The sequence below is a fragment of the Tauraco erythrolophus genome, chromosome 4, assembly GCF_009769465.1.
Source record: "Tauraco erythrolophus isolate bTauEry1 chromosome 4, bTauEry1.pri, whole genome shotgun sequence".
Lineage (NCBI taxonomy): Eukaryota > Metazoa > Chordata > Aves > Musophagiformes > Musophagidae > Tauraco > Tauraco erythrolophus.
The window spans coordinates 12,533,340-12,554,768 of NC_141468.1; the positions used below are offsets into that span (position 1 = coordinate 12,533,340).

A 21,429-nucleotide genomic window follows, 5' to 3' on the forward strand; every position below is an offset into this window, starting at 1 on the left:
CCTAATCGCTGAACTGTTTTTCCATCTTTGTTATGTCTGTGCCTGCCCTCGCCCTTCAGCTGGCTGGCTGATGCACCTCGTGCTCGGGGTTTGTTGGACACTGTGACCCTCATCTCCCTCTTGACGCCACCTCTTTTCTGACGGCTTCTCTCCCTTGTTGAGATGCCACTTTCTAAGGACTGGGTGCCCCACCTCCCCAGGCTGTAGTAGGCAGCCGTTATATGAAACAAATCAAATTATCAAATGTTTAAATCGCTTTCACTTTGGTCTCCAGAGCCAGTTCAAATCCAGCTTCTCTGCTTTTACAATAGGTGGCCTGGACAGAGATCCTCAGCTTGCAGCAGCAAAGTTAAACGCCTTCCTTCAGAGGCAAGGCTTTTAATGTGTCAGGGGAGAGAGGGGCCCCTCCGAAGGGTGATTAAGAGCAGTTAAATTAGGCTTTGCTCTGAATCACCCTCTGGACATGCCTGTCTACCTGGATTGATAGCACAGGGAGTGCGGGAGGCTGGCTCTGGCTTGCATATTTGAATTAAATGCCTCTGATGTGATGGCGTGAGCAAGACCTTCCTCCTCGGAATGGTGCAGAAATCTTCCTCTGGAATGGGGCCACCCGCTCGCATCTGAAACAGCCCGTGTGACCTTTTTGCTAATTCCCGTCTCACCGGTGATCCGGCCACCTGTGTCTGGGAGCTGCTGTGCTCCCGCACGGCTTCGACTCTCCCTTGGCGAGTTGCTTTTAATTCTGTACGCAGTTCGGTTGGATAGGAGGGCTTCCCTTGCCTGAAATATGTTCTGCAGGAGGAAGCTGTGGGGCATTTCAGTAGTCTGTGTAGGCCCTGAAAAATAAGAGTTAAAAAGAATCAACAGAAAGCAAAAACACCCGCGATTTTCTGGCAGCGAATGTGATCACCGAATATTAGGCTTAGAATTAATCTCTGCAATTCCACACGTTCTTTCATTTGTTTATTTATCTTTGTAACTGATTCTCTTTACTGATCTTATCCCATTATGAAACTGTATATACATATGTACACATAACTACGACTCTCTGCGTATATATATATGTATATATATACACAGAGATTTTTTAATACTATTATTTATGTTATCTTGAGGTTAAATGTTATCAGGCTCTGTCACCTACAAAGTTTCTAGGGAGAAATTTCTAATAGATGTCTTTTCTGTTTCAAAATCAAAATAAGTAAAGGAAGAAGCTCAATAACTTAGAGTTTGAGTATAGATCAGATAAACATTCAGACATTGAGATGTTCATCAGAAAACTGTAGTGCAAGGTATCTTGGAAAGAAATCAAGAAATCAGCTTGAAATCTTGAAATTTTAAGCAGGTTTTAACATAAGATATTACAAACCTTTAAGGTTAAAACCAAATAATTTTTGCAAGAATCCTTCTTTCAATATTTTTGTCTTCTGGTTTCTAGTGTGAACAGTTTATAGAAATTCAGTAGCAGCAAAAAAGTAAAGATAAGAGTAATTTAGACAATGATGAAAATATCTTTTATTTAGAAGAAAGAAGTTTAAATAAATTGATTAACTTATCTTAAAAAATTTTAATAAAATTGATTTATACCAACCAAAGACCTGGATCTGTACTTTGTTTACTGCATGCTAAGACAGCAAGGTTTTTTTCATTTATCAATGAAAATCCTGTTTTGCCTTATAATCAAGGTGTAAAAGATATCAAAATATTATATATAAATATGTTGCTTAAAAGATATTTCTTTCCTTGCAGATTTTCTGGCCAGCGTCAGCAAACAAGGTTGAAGAGTGCAAAATGGCTGGCAAAGATCCTACGGTAAGTTATAACCCACACGCACACGCACACACGTACACAAATTGCATACTTGGCAATAAAGCAAGAGCACCTTGAGCGCAGCCAAAAAGCAAAATGAAAGAAGTGTTTGTTTTGCTTTTTAAATGCTCTGCGGACCAAACGATAGTGAATTTATGAAAAAAAAAAAAAAAACAAGCTAGGTAAATAGAATGCACCATCGGACTTTGACAGATGGAAAAAGGTATGCATTGTCCACTCCCTTGCCTTTTTTACTTGTTACTAGTCAACCTTGGTAATAGTACTTCTCCAGCTCTGTCCTGAAGATGATGCTGAAGAGCCTGCTGAGCTGTTCTTTGGTGTAGGGAAACGCTCTGGCTCTCTGCTCACGCCAGGAATGGACTCGACAGGCGGATGGTACCGGCTGTCTGCAGCCTGAAGACCCCAGAGTCAGGAACACCTCAAACATCTCTTTCCATTACTTCCATAAAACAGTGCCCAAATAAGTATCTGGAAACCAGTATGCTTTACTAGGAAGAGGTAAAGATGATCTTTGGAATCACAGGAAACACAGACTATGGAGAGGTTATGTTGAGTCATTTTGCACCACTGCTGATTATTCTCCCATCTAAATACAGACACCTTCCAAAGGACTTAAATCAGCTGGTCATTTCCTTATACAGTCTTTATGGACAATACATAGAAATGAATTATTTTGAAAGACCCGGTGAGGGGTACAATACAGCAGATCCTGTCTTTGGCAGAGTTGTGTATTAACATGGTTATCTTCCTGAAGTAATTTGAATTTATAGTCTGTATATGCCTAGATTTTGTTCACAGAAGACTGTTAAATTGTAAAAAGTAAAGCTGAAAGTCACATTTCAATTCTATTCAGTTACCTTTTGACTTTTCCCCAGTTCAGTAGCACCTGAAGATCTTTATCCGAGTTTTCTTTTTAGTTCCTTAGATATAGGCGTTTTCCAACTGATATTTTAGTATTAGAATTCAGAATCTAATCTGAGCTAGAAAATTACAGTTTCTCAACACTAAATTTATAAGAAAAACCAATGAAATTTGCTTATATTTGACTTTGAGAAAAGAACTATGGAAATCAGAAGCCTTCACATTTGATATAATCATCTTTGAAACATACTCAGCATATATCTAGGATCATAATTGCTGAAGTGATTGAAGGACATAAGCAGGTGTATATAACTATAGCTTTTAATTTCAGAAACAATAAAATTAATGGAGAAGTCCACTGAATTTAGTATAAAAAATGTTATTTGTTTCAAAGATCTCTATATCATGCCTAATATTTCTATTTATTTTAGCTACGCATTTTGTATTGTTAACTGAGCCTGTGATGACATGCAGATGACATACAGTTCAGTTATTGCAATGTTGCAATAATTCACCTGACCCCATTTTGTAAGAAAAATATGTGTTGGCTTTATTTTGAGAATTTATTGCAAATGCTGATGAATGTAAGGAAACCAGAAGGTTGGCCTACTGGAATGTTGCAGGAATAATTGCTTTTTCAAAACCATGGAGAGTAATTCCCTATGTTGCTACAGAGCAACAGAATGAGTCTTTATGAATAACTATATTGTGGTCAGTATGGCAGCTTATCTGCTTTCTTTCCTGGTACCTATCGTAGTGAAAACCAAGTATTTTTCCTATTGAATGTCCTATGTTTCTATACATCTTTGCATTGTTCCGGTTACTGCAGTGTGCAGTAAATTCTATAGCTAGTGGCCTGTTAAGTTGCACTAAATGTGAAAATAAAACATACAGCTTTATTAATGGTGATTAATGTTGACCCTAGTTACTGACTATGTCAACTGCATCAACTTGTGATAGACTGGTTAAGGAATTTTTTCTTTGAAATACAAAAGTTTATTAGCTTTAATCATATTTCTGACATATGATAACACTTCCAGGGCAAAAAGGGGAAAAACATAAATGATACTCTAAGCTGAAAGCAGTATGCAAAATATATGACCCGTAAGACACTACTAAGTATTGGAGTCTCCAGAGAACTTTTAATCTTGGATATTTAGTGATGAGACTTCCCTAGCTTTTAATCATATTAAAGTACTCAAACGTTGCTGCATTAGTGGACAGATTTCTGGATAGAACCTCTTATTACAGCATTTTAATTGTGGGTAAAGCTAATATTCTCTAATGTAGTTAATTAAGAATGTCCATGTGCATCAACTTTTAACTTTTTTTTATCCCAGCTGTGCATCACAGAAGAAAAATGAAGTTCCAAAAATAGAAGTTTATGTAAAGTTTCTTAGCATTTGTCCTCAAGAGTTTAAAAGAAAAAAAGTACTGAAAAGCAGCTGCTGTTCCCACTAAAATCAATGATGTGTCTTATTGAAAACTCACTGAAATAATGAGAAAAAGAGAACCCAATGCTAAATCACTGTTTGCAACTTAAAATGTGTAGTTCGGTTTTAATTGCATTCGTGTGAGTTTCATTCCTGATAATCATAGGAGAAGCAGAGAATGAATTTAGAATAATTAAGAGTTTCAAATGAAAAAAAAAAAAAGGGAACAGCGAGTGAATGCATGATAAGGTTTGACCTATCAGAGAATAACGATTATCACAAGGTAAAAGAATAGATAGACTTGGAGCAGCCAGTGAAGGACTTCGTGCAATCAGCGAATTCTTTTCCAAGGAGATTTGGGGGGAATTCATTTTCCCTGTCATTAGATAAATGTCATCTTTGGCTGCGTTTTTCATTACTGAAAAGAAATTGTCAGCTCTAAATAGTATATTCACCAAGCTAACTTGAATGCTTACATTCGTATGACATTATTTCTCTCCATTTACTGTGGTGAGACCCTAGGGCATGGATGACTGACTTTCAGATGTCTACAGTAAGGCAGTTCCCCAGACACTGTTACTGAGTGAGTTTTGGTATCAGCTCCAAGAGAAGCACTGGTAGTATGTTATTATCTATCTAGAGCTCAGCCACTGCCTTTGACAAACATCCATCCTAAAGACAACTATTTCATGACACTTCAGACCAGACTGATTTAAAAGGATAAAGTACTTCAATATCAAGGAAAGGGGAATAAACTGAAGCGGAGGCGCTTTTGAATCACAGTCCTACAAATATATTCTGAAATAACAGTTTGTTGCTTTGTTGGGTTGTAGAGTCACAGTGTAGTACCCAGATTAATTACGTAGCAAATTGCAAATGGAATTCAGTGATTCAACACTAGAGAGATGGACAAAGGCTCAGAGAAGATCATAGAATGGTCTTCCCACTGGTCAGCATTAAATTAGAATGTTGGTATTGAGCCAACTTGTGTTACTTGTCTGTAATTCATAGAATCATAGAACAGAATCACAGAGTCATAAAATAGTTTGAGTTGGAAGGGACCTTTAAAGATCATCTAGTCCAATCCCCCTTTAATGAGCAGGGACATCTTCAACTAGATCAGGTTGCTCAGAGCCCCATTCAACCTGACCTTGAATATTGAAATCAGCAGAGAAGAGACATGAAGACACAGTATGTGTCAGATGGTTACCCCGGAAGGCTGTCCTTAAAGAAAAGAGCTATTCATCCAACCATCCCTGTTTTCTTGCCAGAAACACTTTGGAAAGCATGAGGCATGGTACTGAAGCAGAGTAGCAAGTGCCATGTACCAGTACTGTTCATGTAGACATTGTTTCCTGGTCCTGATCCCTGAAGACTTTCATTCTGGGATTTCTCAGCATGTAATTGTTTATCTAAGAGTCTTCTAGAAAAATTTTCTGCAAGCAGAAAGAAAAGAAAGTATCAGTTTACACTCTGGCATATATAAGCTGGTGGTATACCTTCACCTGTCCCTCTTCCCTTTCCACAGCTGTAATGTGGATTGGTGGTACTGCTGAGGAAAGCTTGGCTTTGATAGCAAGACATTACTAAAGCCGTATTTGAGCCCAACTAAGATAACTGAGTATGAGAAAATGGAAACATTTAGGAATAACCTTCAGCTTTAGAGAAACAATATATTTTGACTGGGTTAAAGGATTTTTCTGATGTAGCTAGAGCTAACACTTAACTAAAGACATGCAATGTTCCCTGTAGAGAAACTCCTTCCATGAACTCTGAACTACCTACAATCATGTGCCAGTTTTCAGATTTTGTAGTATGGTACCAGCTTCTGCTGAACCAAAAATGTGAATGCCTTTAAATATAAATAAACTGTTCAGTCTGCTGAACATGGATTAACTCCACTGATTTTCATGAAGATGACTGATGACACGGTTTCCAATCCTGCGCTCACAAAATTCAAGCAATTCTCACTGTCTTTAGTAAAGATTGTATGATTGAATATGAAGGCAGATCTGGCATCTCAGTAAGAAAAATATTCAGAAAAAAAATCTATTTTCAACCTGAAGTGCATTAACAGTTGATCATAGTCAAAAAAAGAAAGAGCAAGAGAAGAAAGGGGTGTGCTGGAAGGAAAATACTGTAAATCCAATAGTTTGAAACTGTGTGCCACTTAACATTCTTTTTAATTTTCATGCTGATTTGAAGATGTTACCGTTGATCTTTAATAGGAAGTAGCAGTTCACTGCAAACTTGCTTTGTGTTTTTCAGAGTTTTAATGTTTTGGAAAGATTTTTTGTTTCCACAAATAATGGGACCTGAGATTTGGGCTTGCTTTGGTTTTTGATTATCTCCAGCTATGATGCAAAAAGTAAGGGAAAAAAGTGACTGTTTTGGAGGTATCCTTAAGGAAACTTCATAAGGTTACTTCTTGTTTTCCTGCAGAGGCACTGCTTCTTCCCATGCAAGGTATAGAGAAGTCTGTGGATGGAAATTAGATTGCTGTGTGGAATTGGGAAAATTACTCCTCTATAGTGCCCTATCAATGCCCAGTTCCCACACTGGGCAAAATGGCATGAAAAGAAAATAGAAGTTTACAGCTGTTCAAATCCAAGACTACCAAGCTCAGTAACTGTTTTCATGATACTACTGAAATTATAAACCGAGTATATTACATAGAGTTCCTGACATCTAATAACATTTGCCAATGAGATTTTTTTTTTCTGTTTTCCCTGCAGCATGGTTGTGGGAATTTTGTGCGTGTGATACAGTCATACAATCGCACACACCTGTATGTCTGTGGCAGCGGCGCCTTCAGCCCCGTGTGTGTGTATGTCAACCGAGGGCGCAGGTCCGAGGTAAGGCTCTGTTTATTCTAGCCACTCTTTTTTTTTTGGTCCATCTTAATAGCGTTATGCAAAACTCAAAATTTCAGAAATGCAAAAATCAATGATCTGAATAGTTTCCTTCACCCATGTTAAATAGAAAAAGAACAAAGATCCGTAGTTTTCTGACCTGTTACCAGCAAGAAGCAAAGCCATGATCAAAAGCCATGCCTCAAATACAATGGTTGTCCAAAATTCCACAGTCATAGCAAATGATGGGCTACATTTGATACTACTTTTTATTTGACGTTGTCTGGTGAATTCATTCTTAATATTTGCTGGGAAAATTGCCAATGAATACTTGAAAGGAAATAGCCAGTTAGATAAAAAGTAAAATATACAGTCTACTTTTTATAACTTCCGTGTGTTACTGGTTCCTGGGAGAAGCCCTTAAGTGGGCTAACTGTTCAAGTATGCGAAGGTTTGCTGGACTTCAGCTTAATACCCCCTAGATGCAATCCCAGTACAGGTAACTTTCATCCACCGCACAAGATTTGTCCCAGTAGATTCTGCCGGGATGAAGTCAGTAAGTTTTCTCATCACTGTGAGATCTTCCAGGGTGTAAATCTTACTTTCTCTAGATGGGTCTCCAGTTTTTCTATGTTTAGTTTCACTGTATATGTTCAATGTATAAAGCACCAGGTGTTTTGTAAGTGTATTGTCCAAGTTTCCTGATTTGAAAGTGAAATGTTTGTTTATGTGCAAATGTAATAGGTAATAAATTAAGCAACCAGAAGGAGAAAGGAAAGCACTTAACCGAGACCCAGTACCTCAGTAGTTTTTGGGTCAGATTCATGTCTTGCAGGCACAGGGGTGTGCAGTATATTTTCCTGTACAATGTGGAAGCAGATGTGTTGGGAAGATCAGAGAGTGCTACCTGGAGTTTTGCCATGTGAAGGCAGCTTTAAAAACTGGACTGGCTTCTAGGAAAGACACTGGGAAATTCATTGCTGATTTCATTGGGAGTGGGATGGGAATTCTGGCCGAGATCCAAGACTACTGCAGAGGTTGCCAGGGAGGTGATAAATTGTTGTTTCTCTAGGTAGGTTTGCATGGGATGATCTCAGTGACTTTTGGTAGATCCCTGCCTGGCTCCAGCCTCCTTAACAGAGTGTGTAGTCTGAATCACTGCACCTTCAGTCCTAATGAATTATCTAGAAGTGGAGGTTCATAGACCTAGATTTAAAAGCACAAGCAAGCAGAACTGAATAAGTAAATCCATCCTTCTGGTTAACAGAGTCTGCATTAACTTATTTTGATGTAGTTTGAAACTGAGATCAGCTTTCCTCAGCATTATCCTATTCCTTGAAAAATTATTTAAAACCTGGAAAGTGATCTCATTTGTCTCTAATTAATGTAATATTCCTTTATCAGCTTAAGTAGTAGTACTGTAGCCCAGAGAACTTTGAATCTCATTATTTTAGGGTTTTTGTAAATGAGATTGGGAGGGGAGGGAAGGGCGGGAAATGACATCTCCCGATGATGCAAGATGTTAGATTTCTTAAGTTAAAAATAAGGAGACATGTCTTGGAAAAGCAGAATTGGCTTCATTTAGCCTGTCTGTATAGCTACATGCCTATGATCAATTGATTAAATAAACTGCTGTTTCAGACATCTGGAGTCTGTCAGACACTTGACTGTAGGCATCGCATGCTCAAAGCCATTACTGTACAGGCCAACAACAGCATAACAGTTTAAAACCAAGGATTTCCGTCTGAACTTGTTGCGTATATCAGTGCATGACTAATTAATAGAGCAGAATGAAGAACTATGTAATGCTGATGGGACTACTGAGAACTCATTTTTTTCTCTGCTTTTATCATTTCACCTTTAATTTAGCACAGTTTTCCATTCACTTAAGGCTGGTTTTGCACATGCAAAATGGATATTTTAGAAAGCACATCTGTTTTTCTCTAGAAGCTACAGATTCTGACAGTAAGAGTCATGTCCAACAATCATAAGAACTGGCCTATTTTGCTCTTTTGTCTCCGGAATTTCGCATAATCTCACAGAAAAAGGCGACTTCATTGGTGAGGCAGAGTGTTGCTCTTTTCCCTGAAACAGAGGTTAAAAAATAATTTATTTTCTTGCTTGGCACACTTAATACTTTGGTCTTTGGTAATGACTCTCTTAGTCACCCAAATATATTCTAATGTCAAAGTAAATACAAACAGAAGGAAATGTAATCATTATGTGAGTTAATTATAGGTTAAACCTTAGTTTAATATATATGAAAATGAAGTGTAGTCCTGGAGCTGGTTTAGTAGTGCAGTAATGGGCATTTTGAATTGATAAATAGTGGTATAATATAGTAAATGTGGATTAACATCCAACTGCATATTAATCTAGAAATAAAACAACAAAAAAAAATGAAGATCGTATCAGAAACTTCATACTTATGTTTTGACATTGTTTAGAGAGCTTATTACTGAAAGAGTAGATAAGATCTCTGTGATTAAATTAGGCAAAACAGAAGAGGGAGAAAAGACATAGAGGGTAATGGATATGAAAACTTCCTGCTGTAGCTGAGCAATTCAGGTTGGTGGAGTCTCCAGATCACTGTCAACAGATGGCTGCTCAGTGATCTGGGTGGCATCCCTGTTCCCCTGTGATTTCCATTAATTATTAAAGGGAATAAAAGGAGTTGCAGCCCTTCCTCGAATAATAACTAATATATTGGCATCTACATCACAGAAAGTCTTTCTTTGGAGTTTGTCGGCTACCTTTTTCTATTGAAACAGCAATGTTTTCAGTTTGGTTTTTTGTTTGTTTTTTTTTTTTTTTCCTTTGCAATTGTACCTTTTGGCCTTCTATTAAAGATTAGATGTTTGTTATAGGAGCCTAGGAACAGGTTGTTTGTTTGGTATACAATGGTATGTGAGTAGATGTGACGGATCGATGTCTCTGCCGTTACTGACTGCATTTTTTAAGGAACAAACTTGGGCCCAAGAGTCCCTTCTTTTCTTGCTCAGCACACTGTGCTCTTCAGTAGTGCTGGAAAACAAGAAGTGAGGAGGTGCACCAAAACAGGTGAATTTTCTAAAGACATTCAAACTGTTTACATTTCAAGCTGTAGTCTAGATTGCTTCTACCTTGCCAAATAGATTTCCTATTTATAAATCATATAAAATATAAACAAAGCCTCATACCAAGATTCTTAAAAAGCAAAATATTTCCAAGAGATTTCAGGCTACAGCAAGACATATTTATAAATCATCTATCACTATGGAATTGGAGCTCTGCACATAATCCAAGAGATGGTATTGATGAAAATAAGTATGACTTAGGGGATTTTTGGAGATCTGATAGCTCAATAAAGAGCAAATGATTTATGCTTTCACCAAATGGCAGTAGTCACAAGAGATTTTTATTTAATATATATTATTGTTCTAGTAGTTTTACTATAAATGTCCTAGACTAGCACCTATATCATTATGTATTCAGCAAATAAATTGTAAATAACTTCAAAAACACAGAAGTAACCTCCACAGATGTTATTGCAGAGATCAGTTAATCTCTCCACAGCGTAACTGAGCTACAGGGAAAAATTCTCCATTTTAGTGTCTTGAATTTATAACAAGAGTCTTGAAAATAACTGGGTACTAATGAAAAAGTTCTTGAAAAAGGTGATGAAATTCTGAATAGGAAAGCTAAACTACTGATAGCACAGCAAAAGTGCCCAGCAGCACTGAGCATTGTTAGTGTTGGGAACAGACAAGCATAAAAATCACTTTACGTCTGATGGTTTCTGGAATGAGAAGTGACACACAGATCTACATTGCAGGAACAAATCTTCAAGATTGACTCCAAGTGTGAATCAGGGAAGGGACGCTGTTCTTTCAACCCTAATGTGAACACGGTGTCTGTTATGATCAGTAAGTACAGATACTCCAAGTTGCTGAGGTCTAAACCTGTATGATCATGCATGATGTGGATTGCTGGGATGCCTGAAATGAGCTGGACACAGAATTCAGCTTCCAAGGAGCGGTATCTTGGGTCCAGCTGATGGGCTCAAGGATTGGGTCCATCCTTGTTTCAAGGTTTACATGAAGCCAAAGGTGGGTGTACAAATGAAATGCAGAAATAAGCGGTTGAAAGGGAGAGAGAGAGACAATCAGAAAACAAAATATTGTCCCTTTTCCAGCTTACGCATTTTTTCCCAGGGTTAGTTTCAACTTTGCATTATCCTGTCTGGCATTTTATGTTTGAACAGTTTCTGACCTTGTTCATCCTAGACAGCACTTGTGTCTCATATAATTATTTGTAAAATCTCAGACTAGCCAGGGAAAGCAAGCCTGAAGACTTCAGTTACTTTGAATTTCATTTTTGTTGTCATCTCTGCGGTAGAGCCCACCAGCTATTGCTCTTCATTCTTCAATTGGCTTTATACCCAACCGGTTTTGCAATTTTTTTCCATTTGAAAGGCCAGAAAGGGGTACAGCTGACACACCTCAAATATTCTTGTGAATTGGTGGTGACTGTGCTCAGTGACTGTGAGGTATACCCCATACAAAGAATTACTGCAGCGCCAGTTGCACTAATTGTGCAGTGCCTAACTGAAAACTCAAAGGGGGCATACACTTTGTGCAACCTAAGTCATCAGTAAAAGAAACACGTTGTTGTTTTTTTTTCCTAACCAGGAGCCATGTGATATATACGTAGTGTAACCCGGCCTTTCACATTTGCAGCATGTTCACAGCCTTCTAGTGCCAAAGCCTTGATTTTTCAACATGTGCCTACTCCTTGCTATTTTTTTGGCTATGAAAGGAACAGCAATTGCACAGATTTTTCAGGCTGTCTTAGCAAATAAAACTCAGTGCGCACAGGTTCTGTGTATCTCACCCAAGGTTTGCAAGAGAACAGTGTGCGATATTTCTGCCACTCAGCTTCCACCGAAATCAGTGGAAATTGCATATTGTGCCAGATATTTCCTTTAAAGTTTGAGTCTCGTGGAGCTTAAGGAAAGTGTCATATAGTCTATCCTATATGGCCTATTCAAATACAAATTAACTTTTTTTCTTTTTGATTCCTCATTGCAAATATATTTAGTACAATGTATAAGTAATTTCATTCACAGATATATGAACTGAAGCACCTTTAGAAGACGGGCAAATGCTACCTAGATACCTCTCTGACCCTTGGCTGCACTTATATCTCATCAGTGATCTGTAGTCAGTGTTTAGACACTCAACTGTGTAAAGAAAATGTTTGTTCAAAGTCAGTGATGGATTAATCCACTGCTACTCATTACTGTTCTATTATTATTAAATGAATCAACTGTCATTAAAAAATAGGGTTTCCTTTCCTTGTTCCTTCTGTATTTTATGAAACACCATTAAAGTACACTGTTTCTGAATTACTGGATATACAGTAAGCTGATTTTTTTTCTGCAGTAGACCTATGGCAGCTTTGTTCATCTTAGTAGGTTTTATGTTATCTTCCTTGATGTCTCAGTTATGTGACTGAAGAGACCTTCCCTAGTGTTTGGCATATCTTTCATGACATAATTCATCTACAAAGTTTAAATTATTGTGCAAAGGTCGCATTTTTTATCAAAAGAGTCCCACAGACTGAGTTTTATACTTTCTCCCTGTTACTAAAAAGTCCAGTCACTTCAAAAACATTAAGCTTGAATGAATTTAGCCTCAATATCCATGCCGGAAAAGGGAAGATTTTGTAAATCACAGCTTGAGTTAAAATGCAAGGACTGAGCCCATGTATTGGACTTTCCTTTGAGCATTCTTCAGCAGCAGGAATTCCTTCCCCTCACTTCAGAAGATGGGAAATACTGCCAGACCGGGTAACTTCCACAACAAAGGAACCATTTTTAAATATAGCTGCAATTTCTTGACAATTTTGGGCAACGCCAGCCTAGAATACAGCAGGAAAGCTGATTCACCCTTTAGAGAAAAGTGATACTATAAAAACAAATTTGAACTTGGTACAATTTGCCATTCTACAAAGACACTTTTGCATCAAAGCAATGGAAAATGTGCTTTGGAGAAGCTTGGCATAACTAATATCCAGGATGCATGTCTTCCTCCCCACCAAGACTCTGAGATATTTATAAAAGCAGACATACCTCATCAGTTCAGTAATTCCCCCAAAAACAAAGAGAAGTAGTGTGAACTAGTTGTGCTGTGCAGACCAAGTGCTGTGCGGAATTTAAGAATTTAACCAAAAGGAAGTGGAGCTGACAGATATCATCTGATACATGATTAGCAAGTAGACACTAGGAATGCTTAAGACATAAATAATAGCATTGATATGTAAGAGGATTAAAATGTATTACATAGTGTAACACGATTGTTGAAGTGTGTGCATATGTGTATATGCGTGAAACTGTACATAACATTTAGTGAGAACCACAAGCCTGATCTCTTTCAGACAGTTTATTTCGTAATAAGAATAAAACTCTTATGGATTGAGACAATGAGGCCAATATACAAAATCAGTTACAAATCATAATAGATCTAATAACATTCTGTCAGTACCTGCTCAGGAAGTAAATGCTTTACAAACATGCAGTGAATACATTGTTTAAATCCTCTGTGTATGCATCTTGTCATCACTGGAAGAGATGAGAGCAGAGGAGTGGCTGCTGTCTGCTCTGCAGGGGTTCAGTTCCGGCTCTAGCCAGCAGCAAAAAACCAAAATCTCCAGAGTTTTAATTCTCTCATGAGTCAATAGTCTTCCATATACACACACATATAGAGCATAAAAATAGCCTCAAGCGCTTCTGAACCTGTGAGTCTTGCCAGCTTGACCACACTCTCTGGGTAGTCCAGGAATTCAGACAAAAACATCAATCAAAGGACCCAGCTGTACTGGAATGTGTTCAGCCACCACTCCCACTCTGAGAGTTTGAGATTATTTTAGCTACTGTTTTCTGCTCTGGGGTTTCATTGTCATTAGTCAGTGGAAATTGCTTGGTTATTCACGGAGTACAAAATGATAGTATATGTAATTATAATTGTCATTACGTATATGTTTATTTATGCACACACAGAGACTCATGCAAACACAGATACACATCCTGACTGATGGATTGAGTTTTCAGCCCTGCACAGGGAGCAGAAGTTCATGATTCTGTTAATGTAAGAGTTACATGTCTAATTCCGTTCAAGCGTAATGACCCTATACTTAGAATCGAGTACATAAAAGGGGACAATTGTTACTCCGTATTACTCTGTGTAAAGTTCAATAATATGATTGTCTGGCCTCTGCAATGCTGAACTCAACTTGAGGCTGCCTGGGGCAGCCTTGACAATACTGTTGGTAAAAATTGGCACTGATCCATCGACTGCAATAGATGTTGTGCCAGTTACAGCAGCAATAAATTCTGCCCAGTCATTTTGTCTACTCCCATATCAAAAGAAAAACTTTTTGAAGTACTTATTTAAAAAACTGAATATGATTCTTTTTGATAATACTAGCCTGATGTGCAGTTCTACTGTTTCGTTTAATTATGCAGTTTTGAGCAAAATTTGATGATTCTTGTGCATTTTATATTGTGTTTTTTTAAGTCAGAGGAAACCCCATTCCCCTGACCCAATATTTATCAGTATAGATTCCTGTGTAAATAAAGAGCTGACGAGTTTAAAATAAAAATAGATCAGTAAATAAGGATTTCCCAAAAGCCATAACAATGCATTTGCTTTTTCCCCTCCATTTCAATTCTTTGCAGATGAAGAGCTTTTTTCAGGAATGTATATTGATTTCATGGGGACGGATGCGGCCATTTTTCGGAGCCTGACCAGGAGGAATGCAGTGCGAACCGACCAGCACAACTCCAAGTGGCTGAGTGGTGAGATGCCTTTGTTTTACCAGAGCTTTTAATGGGTTTCACGGAGATTCTCCTTTCTTTTGCTTCAAATAAAGAGCTTGTCTTTTAAAGAGCTTTTCTCTGAATTTAGTTTATGAAGTTGAACCATGAAGAAATGAGTGCAAATACATATTGTAGACAATGCACAGATATAAAGAGTTCACTGCATGAGCCAACCTCTTAGGCTGCCCCACTTGATGACCTTGTTTGCATTAAGACTGAACCAAACTTGTCAAGGGAAAGCATATGAAAACCTCTCAAATGGCAAGCAGTCAGACAATCTGACTTCTAGGGAGTTGCCTTGTCCACCTCTAATGCATCAGACATTGCCTTAAATTAGAGAGCTTGATTCTAAGTTTTTTTTAATGAACTACCAACTTTAGTTGATTCAGGCTGATCCACGTCTGTACAGAAGAATCACCACCACTTGCATTCAAAAATGTGTGCAGAAGAGAGTCTCGTTGTCAGAGAAGTCAGTGACAATTACATTTATTTCAGTGTTAAGAAATTGATTATCAAAACACTTTTATCAAAACACAATTAGGAAAACTAATTTCTGAGTGCGAACACTTAACTCTTGGCTTCACCAAAATCAATGTGAAAATTTTCCCTGACTTTACTGATAAGACGACTCCTTCCAAATAAGCTATTTTGGATTAAAAAGATGGTCAGCCCTCTGAGCAGGGATAGATGTGGAAGGTTACAGAGCAACTATCATAGCAGTTTCAATTTAAAAAAGCCTTCAAGTACGTTAAAGTAAATTTAATGTGTTTTTGTCTTGACTATTTTTAGGATGACTCTTGTTATTCTTGTGTGACTACAGTGAAATCACAGGATTTCAATCAGAATCAGTTCAATTGACTTTGAACAGGAAACTGTGTCTGCTTTCTAAATTGTTTCTCTGTTTGCTATTCTTGCACTTACCTGTACACCCTGAAGTGTGCATCCTAAAGGGAATTAGGAAAAAAGAACCATTAAAATGCCTGATTTCTGGAAAATCTACCTATTACGTTTGTTCAGAAAAGATTTGACAAGCACAATTTATTTCCATGTTGTTTTAGAGCCAGAGTCATCACACTTGTTATATTAGTTGAGAATGGGCTTACGTGAATAGAAAAATGCTGCAATTTAAAGTGAGTTTTCTATCAGACATCTAACCTTTGTATCGGATTGTTTCAAGATTTGTATTGCATTTCAACCGATCAAGCAATCTTGCATGATCCTTGGGAAGATGTAACCTTCATGCAGGTAGCTTCTTCCTTCAGCCAAAGAAGAGGTCTTCTGATGACTCCCTCCACTGTCCATTATATTTTAGCATAGGAAATTGCCAAAAACATATGTTCTGCAAGTACACCAATAGAGGTGGATGCCTGCTTAGAGACTGCAAGAAACTAGTGCACAGTCACCTGTCATAATGTAGATTTTAAATTACATTATACTAGTTTTACATTATATTTACATTATACTAGTGCTTCTTTACAGTTTTGTGTGTTTACCAGCCTCTGATATGAACTCAAATGCTGTTCAAGCATTTGCATATTCTGCTTTCCTTTTTCAGTGTTCTAACAGCTCTTTTCCTCTTTTACACATTTTGGAACTACCTTATTTGTTCTTTTCCTCAAAAGCCTTTTAGCACTTGTCTGTTTTGCCGCAGTGAGTCTTTCCTTAAGTGCCCCCGATAACACACTGATTCTCCCTTCTTCCTCCTCCAAGCCTTTGAATCTCTGCAGTAATCTAATACTATTGCTTCAGTATTTGAAACACTTTTCTAAAAATCTGCAGTGGAATAAAATGTGAGGATGTAGAAACTTAAGGCTGTCAGCAAGAAGCCATTTACCTGGTGACATCTGGTATATCCACACATGAGGCTAGAGCATATAGCCTAACCTGCCGCAGCAGTAACTCTATGTATTACATAGCATTTCTTTGAAGCAGTCAGTAACCATCAAATCATTATTCGCTTAATACTGATACATGTTTTGGTTTCATCTTTTTGGTATACTGTTTCATTGCAGAGCCTATTTTTGTGGATGCTCATGTTATCCCAGATGGCACTGACCCCAACGATGCCAAAATCTACTTCTTCTTCAAAGAGAGACTCACAGACAACAGTGGCAGCACAAAGCAAATTCATTCAATGATTGCAAGAATATGCCCGGTAAGAACTATTTTGTTTGCCAGGTTGTTGGGACAAGCTGCTAGTGTGACGTGTTAAGTTAAAAGACTAAGTTATTGAAAAGCCTTTGATTTACATTCAAAACAAATTTCCTGTTTCAGCTTCCACATTTATAATTAAGAAGAGCTGTTACTGAGCACACAGCTAGAGTCTGAACATGTCGTGTATATCTGGCTATACCTGCAATGATATGGAAATTTAGAGATTCAGGAATTCCTGTATTTCTCTGACTGACTCTGAATAGTTACCAGTGTTACTTTCCAAACTTGCTGTCCTTCACATGAATGAGGTACATTCTTTGCTTAGAAAAACTGAATTATAAGACAATGAAGTCTTTCACACACACACACACACACACACACACACACACACACACACACACGATAAAAATCTTTGAAACAAACTGGAAATATCAGAACCAAACATTTAAATGGGTTGATTTAACTTTCAAATATTGTTTTAATTTTTACAATATCTGTCCTTTCCAAGTTCTTGCATTGATGTATGCGTGAGCCTAACTTTAGAGACATGGCACAGGAAAATTAAATTCAGGAGTAATGGCTACTCTTGTGCAGCAATTAATTTATGATTGCAGCACTCCTCATAGTCTCTATTTCCTTTTCCATATCTATAATCAAACGGAAGATGAAAAATGATTGAAGCAGCTATTAATATCTCTAGTGAAATGGATTTTTTTTAATGAAAGTAAAATTATAAATGCACAATTGCTGCTAGCCTTTTTATTCCTTCTTTTGGAAAAGTTCAGGAGGATAATTGTGAGTGATTGTGTATTCCTTGTCTTTAATCTGGGTCTTCTTTAGAATGTCATGCTTTGTCACGATGTTGTGCATGGGTGTGAGGGTGTGTTTGGGATTGTGTTAAACTCCTTCTCTAGCAATATGCTGAGGCATGTAATCTTTTTTATAATCTGTTTTCTATATTTTTGTGAGGATGCCCAAAGGCCTTTTTGGGTATTTTGCAAGAAGACATTTCACACGATTATAGTTGTGTTTGTTATTGTTACTGTTATAATGAAGCCCAGATGATTTCTGAAAAGGCCTCAGCCTGTTTAGACTTACACTGAAGTCAGTGGCACAATCCCAAAGCCAATGAAAATAAATCTGAGCCCTTCATATTTGTATACGGTCATATTCGCATATCAACACCTTTGAGACAGGACAAATGTATTAGTACAATGGTGCCAAGAGAGACCTCTCCAAAAGATCCCTTATGGGTCACTCAAAAGTCTGATTACTGACTCCAGGAGCACCAGTGAAACATGTCCAGCATTTCATTGGAATCACATTTGCATAGTGTCTCCATCTCTTTTTCCCCTTTCCTTGGGTGACGTGCTCTGCAGTTCGGAAGACACTGCTCTTATCTAAGGCGTTCACTAGCAGAATGAGGCAGGAGCTGCACCATCTGCTGTAGCAGTTACTGTTTTCACCTTGCCTTGGAGAGAGATGGAGAGATTCTTGAGTGAGCTGTGACCAAGCCAGCTCTGGACCAAGTTAGCAGGACTTGCAACAGTGCAAAACTAACTTGACCCATGCTAGCCATCATTTCTGAATTTAGTTCAGAGCATCCATCTCATGGGCCAGCATGGCTTACTAGGTCGGATGCAGGTATATTGCTGTCAGGATTAGAAGAAACATCCCTCCACAGGCCTATTAGACCTTTTAGTGGTAGCACGACTTCTCCACAGTTAAGTGTTGGTGAGTGATACAGACCTCCACAGTCCTTTGCAATCATACCTACACACACTGCCGCTGCGCAAAATCTGCTGCCCAACCCTCCCAGCGCAGAAAGTCTTCTCAGAAAACTAGTTCTCGTTTTTCCTGAATCTGGAGTGTTTAGATGAGGGGATTTGGTTTAGGCTCATCTATTTTTTGTATTGAATATGCCAGCGTAATTGTCTAGATAATGAGTCAAATTAACCTGAGGAAAATGTGGGAAAGCCCAGTAAAATGTTAGCTGTGTTATTTTTTTTTTCTGAAAATAATGTTCCTTTCCAGAATGACACAGGTGGTCAGCGTAGTCTCGTGAACAAGTGGACAACATTCTTGAAAGCAAGACTTGTATGCTCAGTGATGGACGAAGATGGAACAGAAACGTACTTTGATGAATTAGGTATGGCAAGAAAATCCCTTAAAAGTTTTATCTAAATCCTGCACCCTGTGCATATTTAATTATTGATGTTCGTACTGCTCCTTAGTCAAGTTGTTGACAGTAAAATCTTGGCCCTGTGAAATTCATGACAAAATTCTCCTTGCAGTTTTAGGACAGGAAATGAAAAAATTCTTCATAAATCTCTCTGGATAATTATCATTATCTTTGAAATAAAGATAATTAATCTTGACAATGTAAAGGAATTATATATGTGAAAACTTAATATTTGGAAGAGAACATGTAACTGAAGTCTATTGTTATTTTGGTCCTAGTTAGGATTATGATAGAGGGTTTTTAACATACATCTCTTTGAGACTGTTTCTTATACCACTGTATAACATACAGCTTTTCTACAATACAGTTTTTCTTTTGATCGCTGGATAGAGGCCTCAATTTGATAGTTCAAGATAATACTAATAAATCCTGTTACTGGCACCAGCAATAACACTATGAATAAATATTCAGTTAATGATCTATACAGCAGTCACAATCTATATAAGGAATTAATAGATGCATATCTTGATACTTAAGTGCCAAACAACATTATCAGAAAGGTTCAAATTCTACAGTGTCCACAGCTGTGACATAAAAAGTCATAGCTCTAAATTCAGATATTGGAAGATCTGTTATATGTATTAGTATAAATATAAGTATAAATAATAGCTAATGGGTCCCCCACTGAGGCTCCGTCTGATTCTGATCTTCTCTCCATTGTAATTTCTTTTCTCTGTCATTATTCCTGATTCTCACCAGAGCAAATGGGGTTTGGAGTCTTTTTGACTTTATACCTTTACAAATATTTGGTGTACTTGCTCTGGTTCAAGGTTTCAGTGGAACCTGATGAGCCTAGGAGCAGATCCTAACTTGCTGTAACTCAGAATATGTAAAGTGCTTGGAGGACTGACTTTCAGAAGCTCCCAGTACCTCCTAGCACTGCCACAGCAACTAGTCTTTCAGAGCTGTGATTTCCCAGCCCACTCCTCTTCAACAAAGCAGTAGGATAACTGCTTTTGGTTTTCTGTGTGACAAAATGAGGGACCATACAGAATAGGAGACAATGTTCTCGTCCTGGGCTCCCAGCACAATCCTGTAGCAAAGAGTAAGAATACAACCCCAGCTGGAAATTTGTGTATAATGCAGAAGAGTGTAACACTGCCAGTCCTGCATGGTGAAGTCTTTTGACTTTGACATATTTAACAGAATATTTAATAATTTCAGAGGGTTACTGAAGGAGCCACATAAATTAGTGGAAAGCTAAAGGACATATTTTATGATAAAAAGCTCACTCAGTTCAGTCTTTTTGTGTGTTGTAAAATAAGTTGAAGAGGTAGCTTGATTATAGTTATTGAAAGCATTTGTAAGGAGAAACTGTCAGAAATTAAAGCATTTTTCACTGAAATGTAAAAAACCAAATCAACAGATCAGGAGTAAATGTGGGCAAATTCAATTCAGTGAGTAGGTACAGTTTTGCATAGTGCAGTCAATAAATCCCTACACAACAGAAGCTAGGAGGTTTGCATCTCTCAGTGTCTTCACTGCAAAACTGTGTGTCATTCATGTCATGTTGAAAATGATCTAGTGAGGGCATCCAGAGGGTGTGCTGGATGGTAAAACACCTAATTGTCCTGCTTTGGATTACATCCATCTATGGGATCTCTTTTGTCTTTGACCTACTGCAACTTAAACGTTTACCTACTGTTGAGCAACCTGCTGAAATGAGATCCAGCTGAGAGAAACGTGTGACACTGTTCCTGAACATATTTTAAAACGTTTGTCTTCTGTCTTCATAATTTCCAAAACAGTTTCTGAATTTACTCATATTCTAGATTTATTCATATGGTCCATTCGTACGGTAAGTCTGCTTTTTCCCATTCAAGTCTGAGACAAAACTTCTGGTGATGTCAGCAGGCATAAAGTCATAAATTGGACTGGAAAATAAAGTTTTTATTGGTATTCAAAATGTTTTTTCTTTTTCCTTTTCTTACAGAGGATGTGTTTCTTTTAGAGACAGATAACCCCAGAACAACGCTTGTGTATGGAATTTTTACAACATCAAGGTAAATGGGGAGATTCGAAAAAAATTGCCTTTCTGAACTGCCCAGTTTTCTACATGAAAACTGAAAGTGATGGTTTGGGGTCAAGGCTGTTCTGTGCAATTTTGTGTGTCTGCTGTGACCCTCGTTGGCGTGCAGGAGTAACAGTGTCAGTATCATTACTGTTGATATCCATGTTAGAGCTATGCTGCTTGGAGCA

The 21,429-nt window shown here is 37.8% G+C and overlaps 1 protein-coding gene across 1 annotated transcript in view; it reads left to right on the top strand.

The window, feature by feature from the left end:
* The window catches only part of SEMA3C (semaphorin 3C), a 97,473-nt gene that overhangs the window by 68,620 nt on the left and 7,424 nt on the right, over positions 1-21,429 (top strand). Inside the window, exons 3-9 of the mRNA XM_009982379.2 lie at positions 1,750-1,812; positions 6,860-6,979; positions 10,791-10,881; positions 14,694-14,813; positions 16,847-16,989; positions 19,023-19,137; positions 21,164-21,233. Coding sequence (XP_009980681.2) covers positions 1,750-1,812; positions 6,860-6,979; positions 10,791-10,881; positions 14,694-14,813; positions 16,847-16,989; positions 19,023-19,137; positions 21,164-21,233 — 722 coding nt within the window. The remainder of the gene's footprint in view (positions 1-1,749; positions 1,813-6,859; positions 6,980-10,790; positions 10,882-14,693; positions 14,814-16,846; positions 16,990-19,022; positions 19,138-21,163; positions 21,234-21,429) is intronic.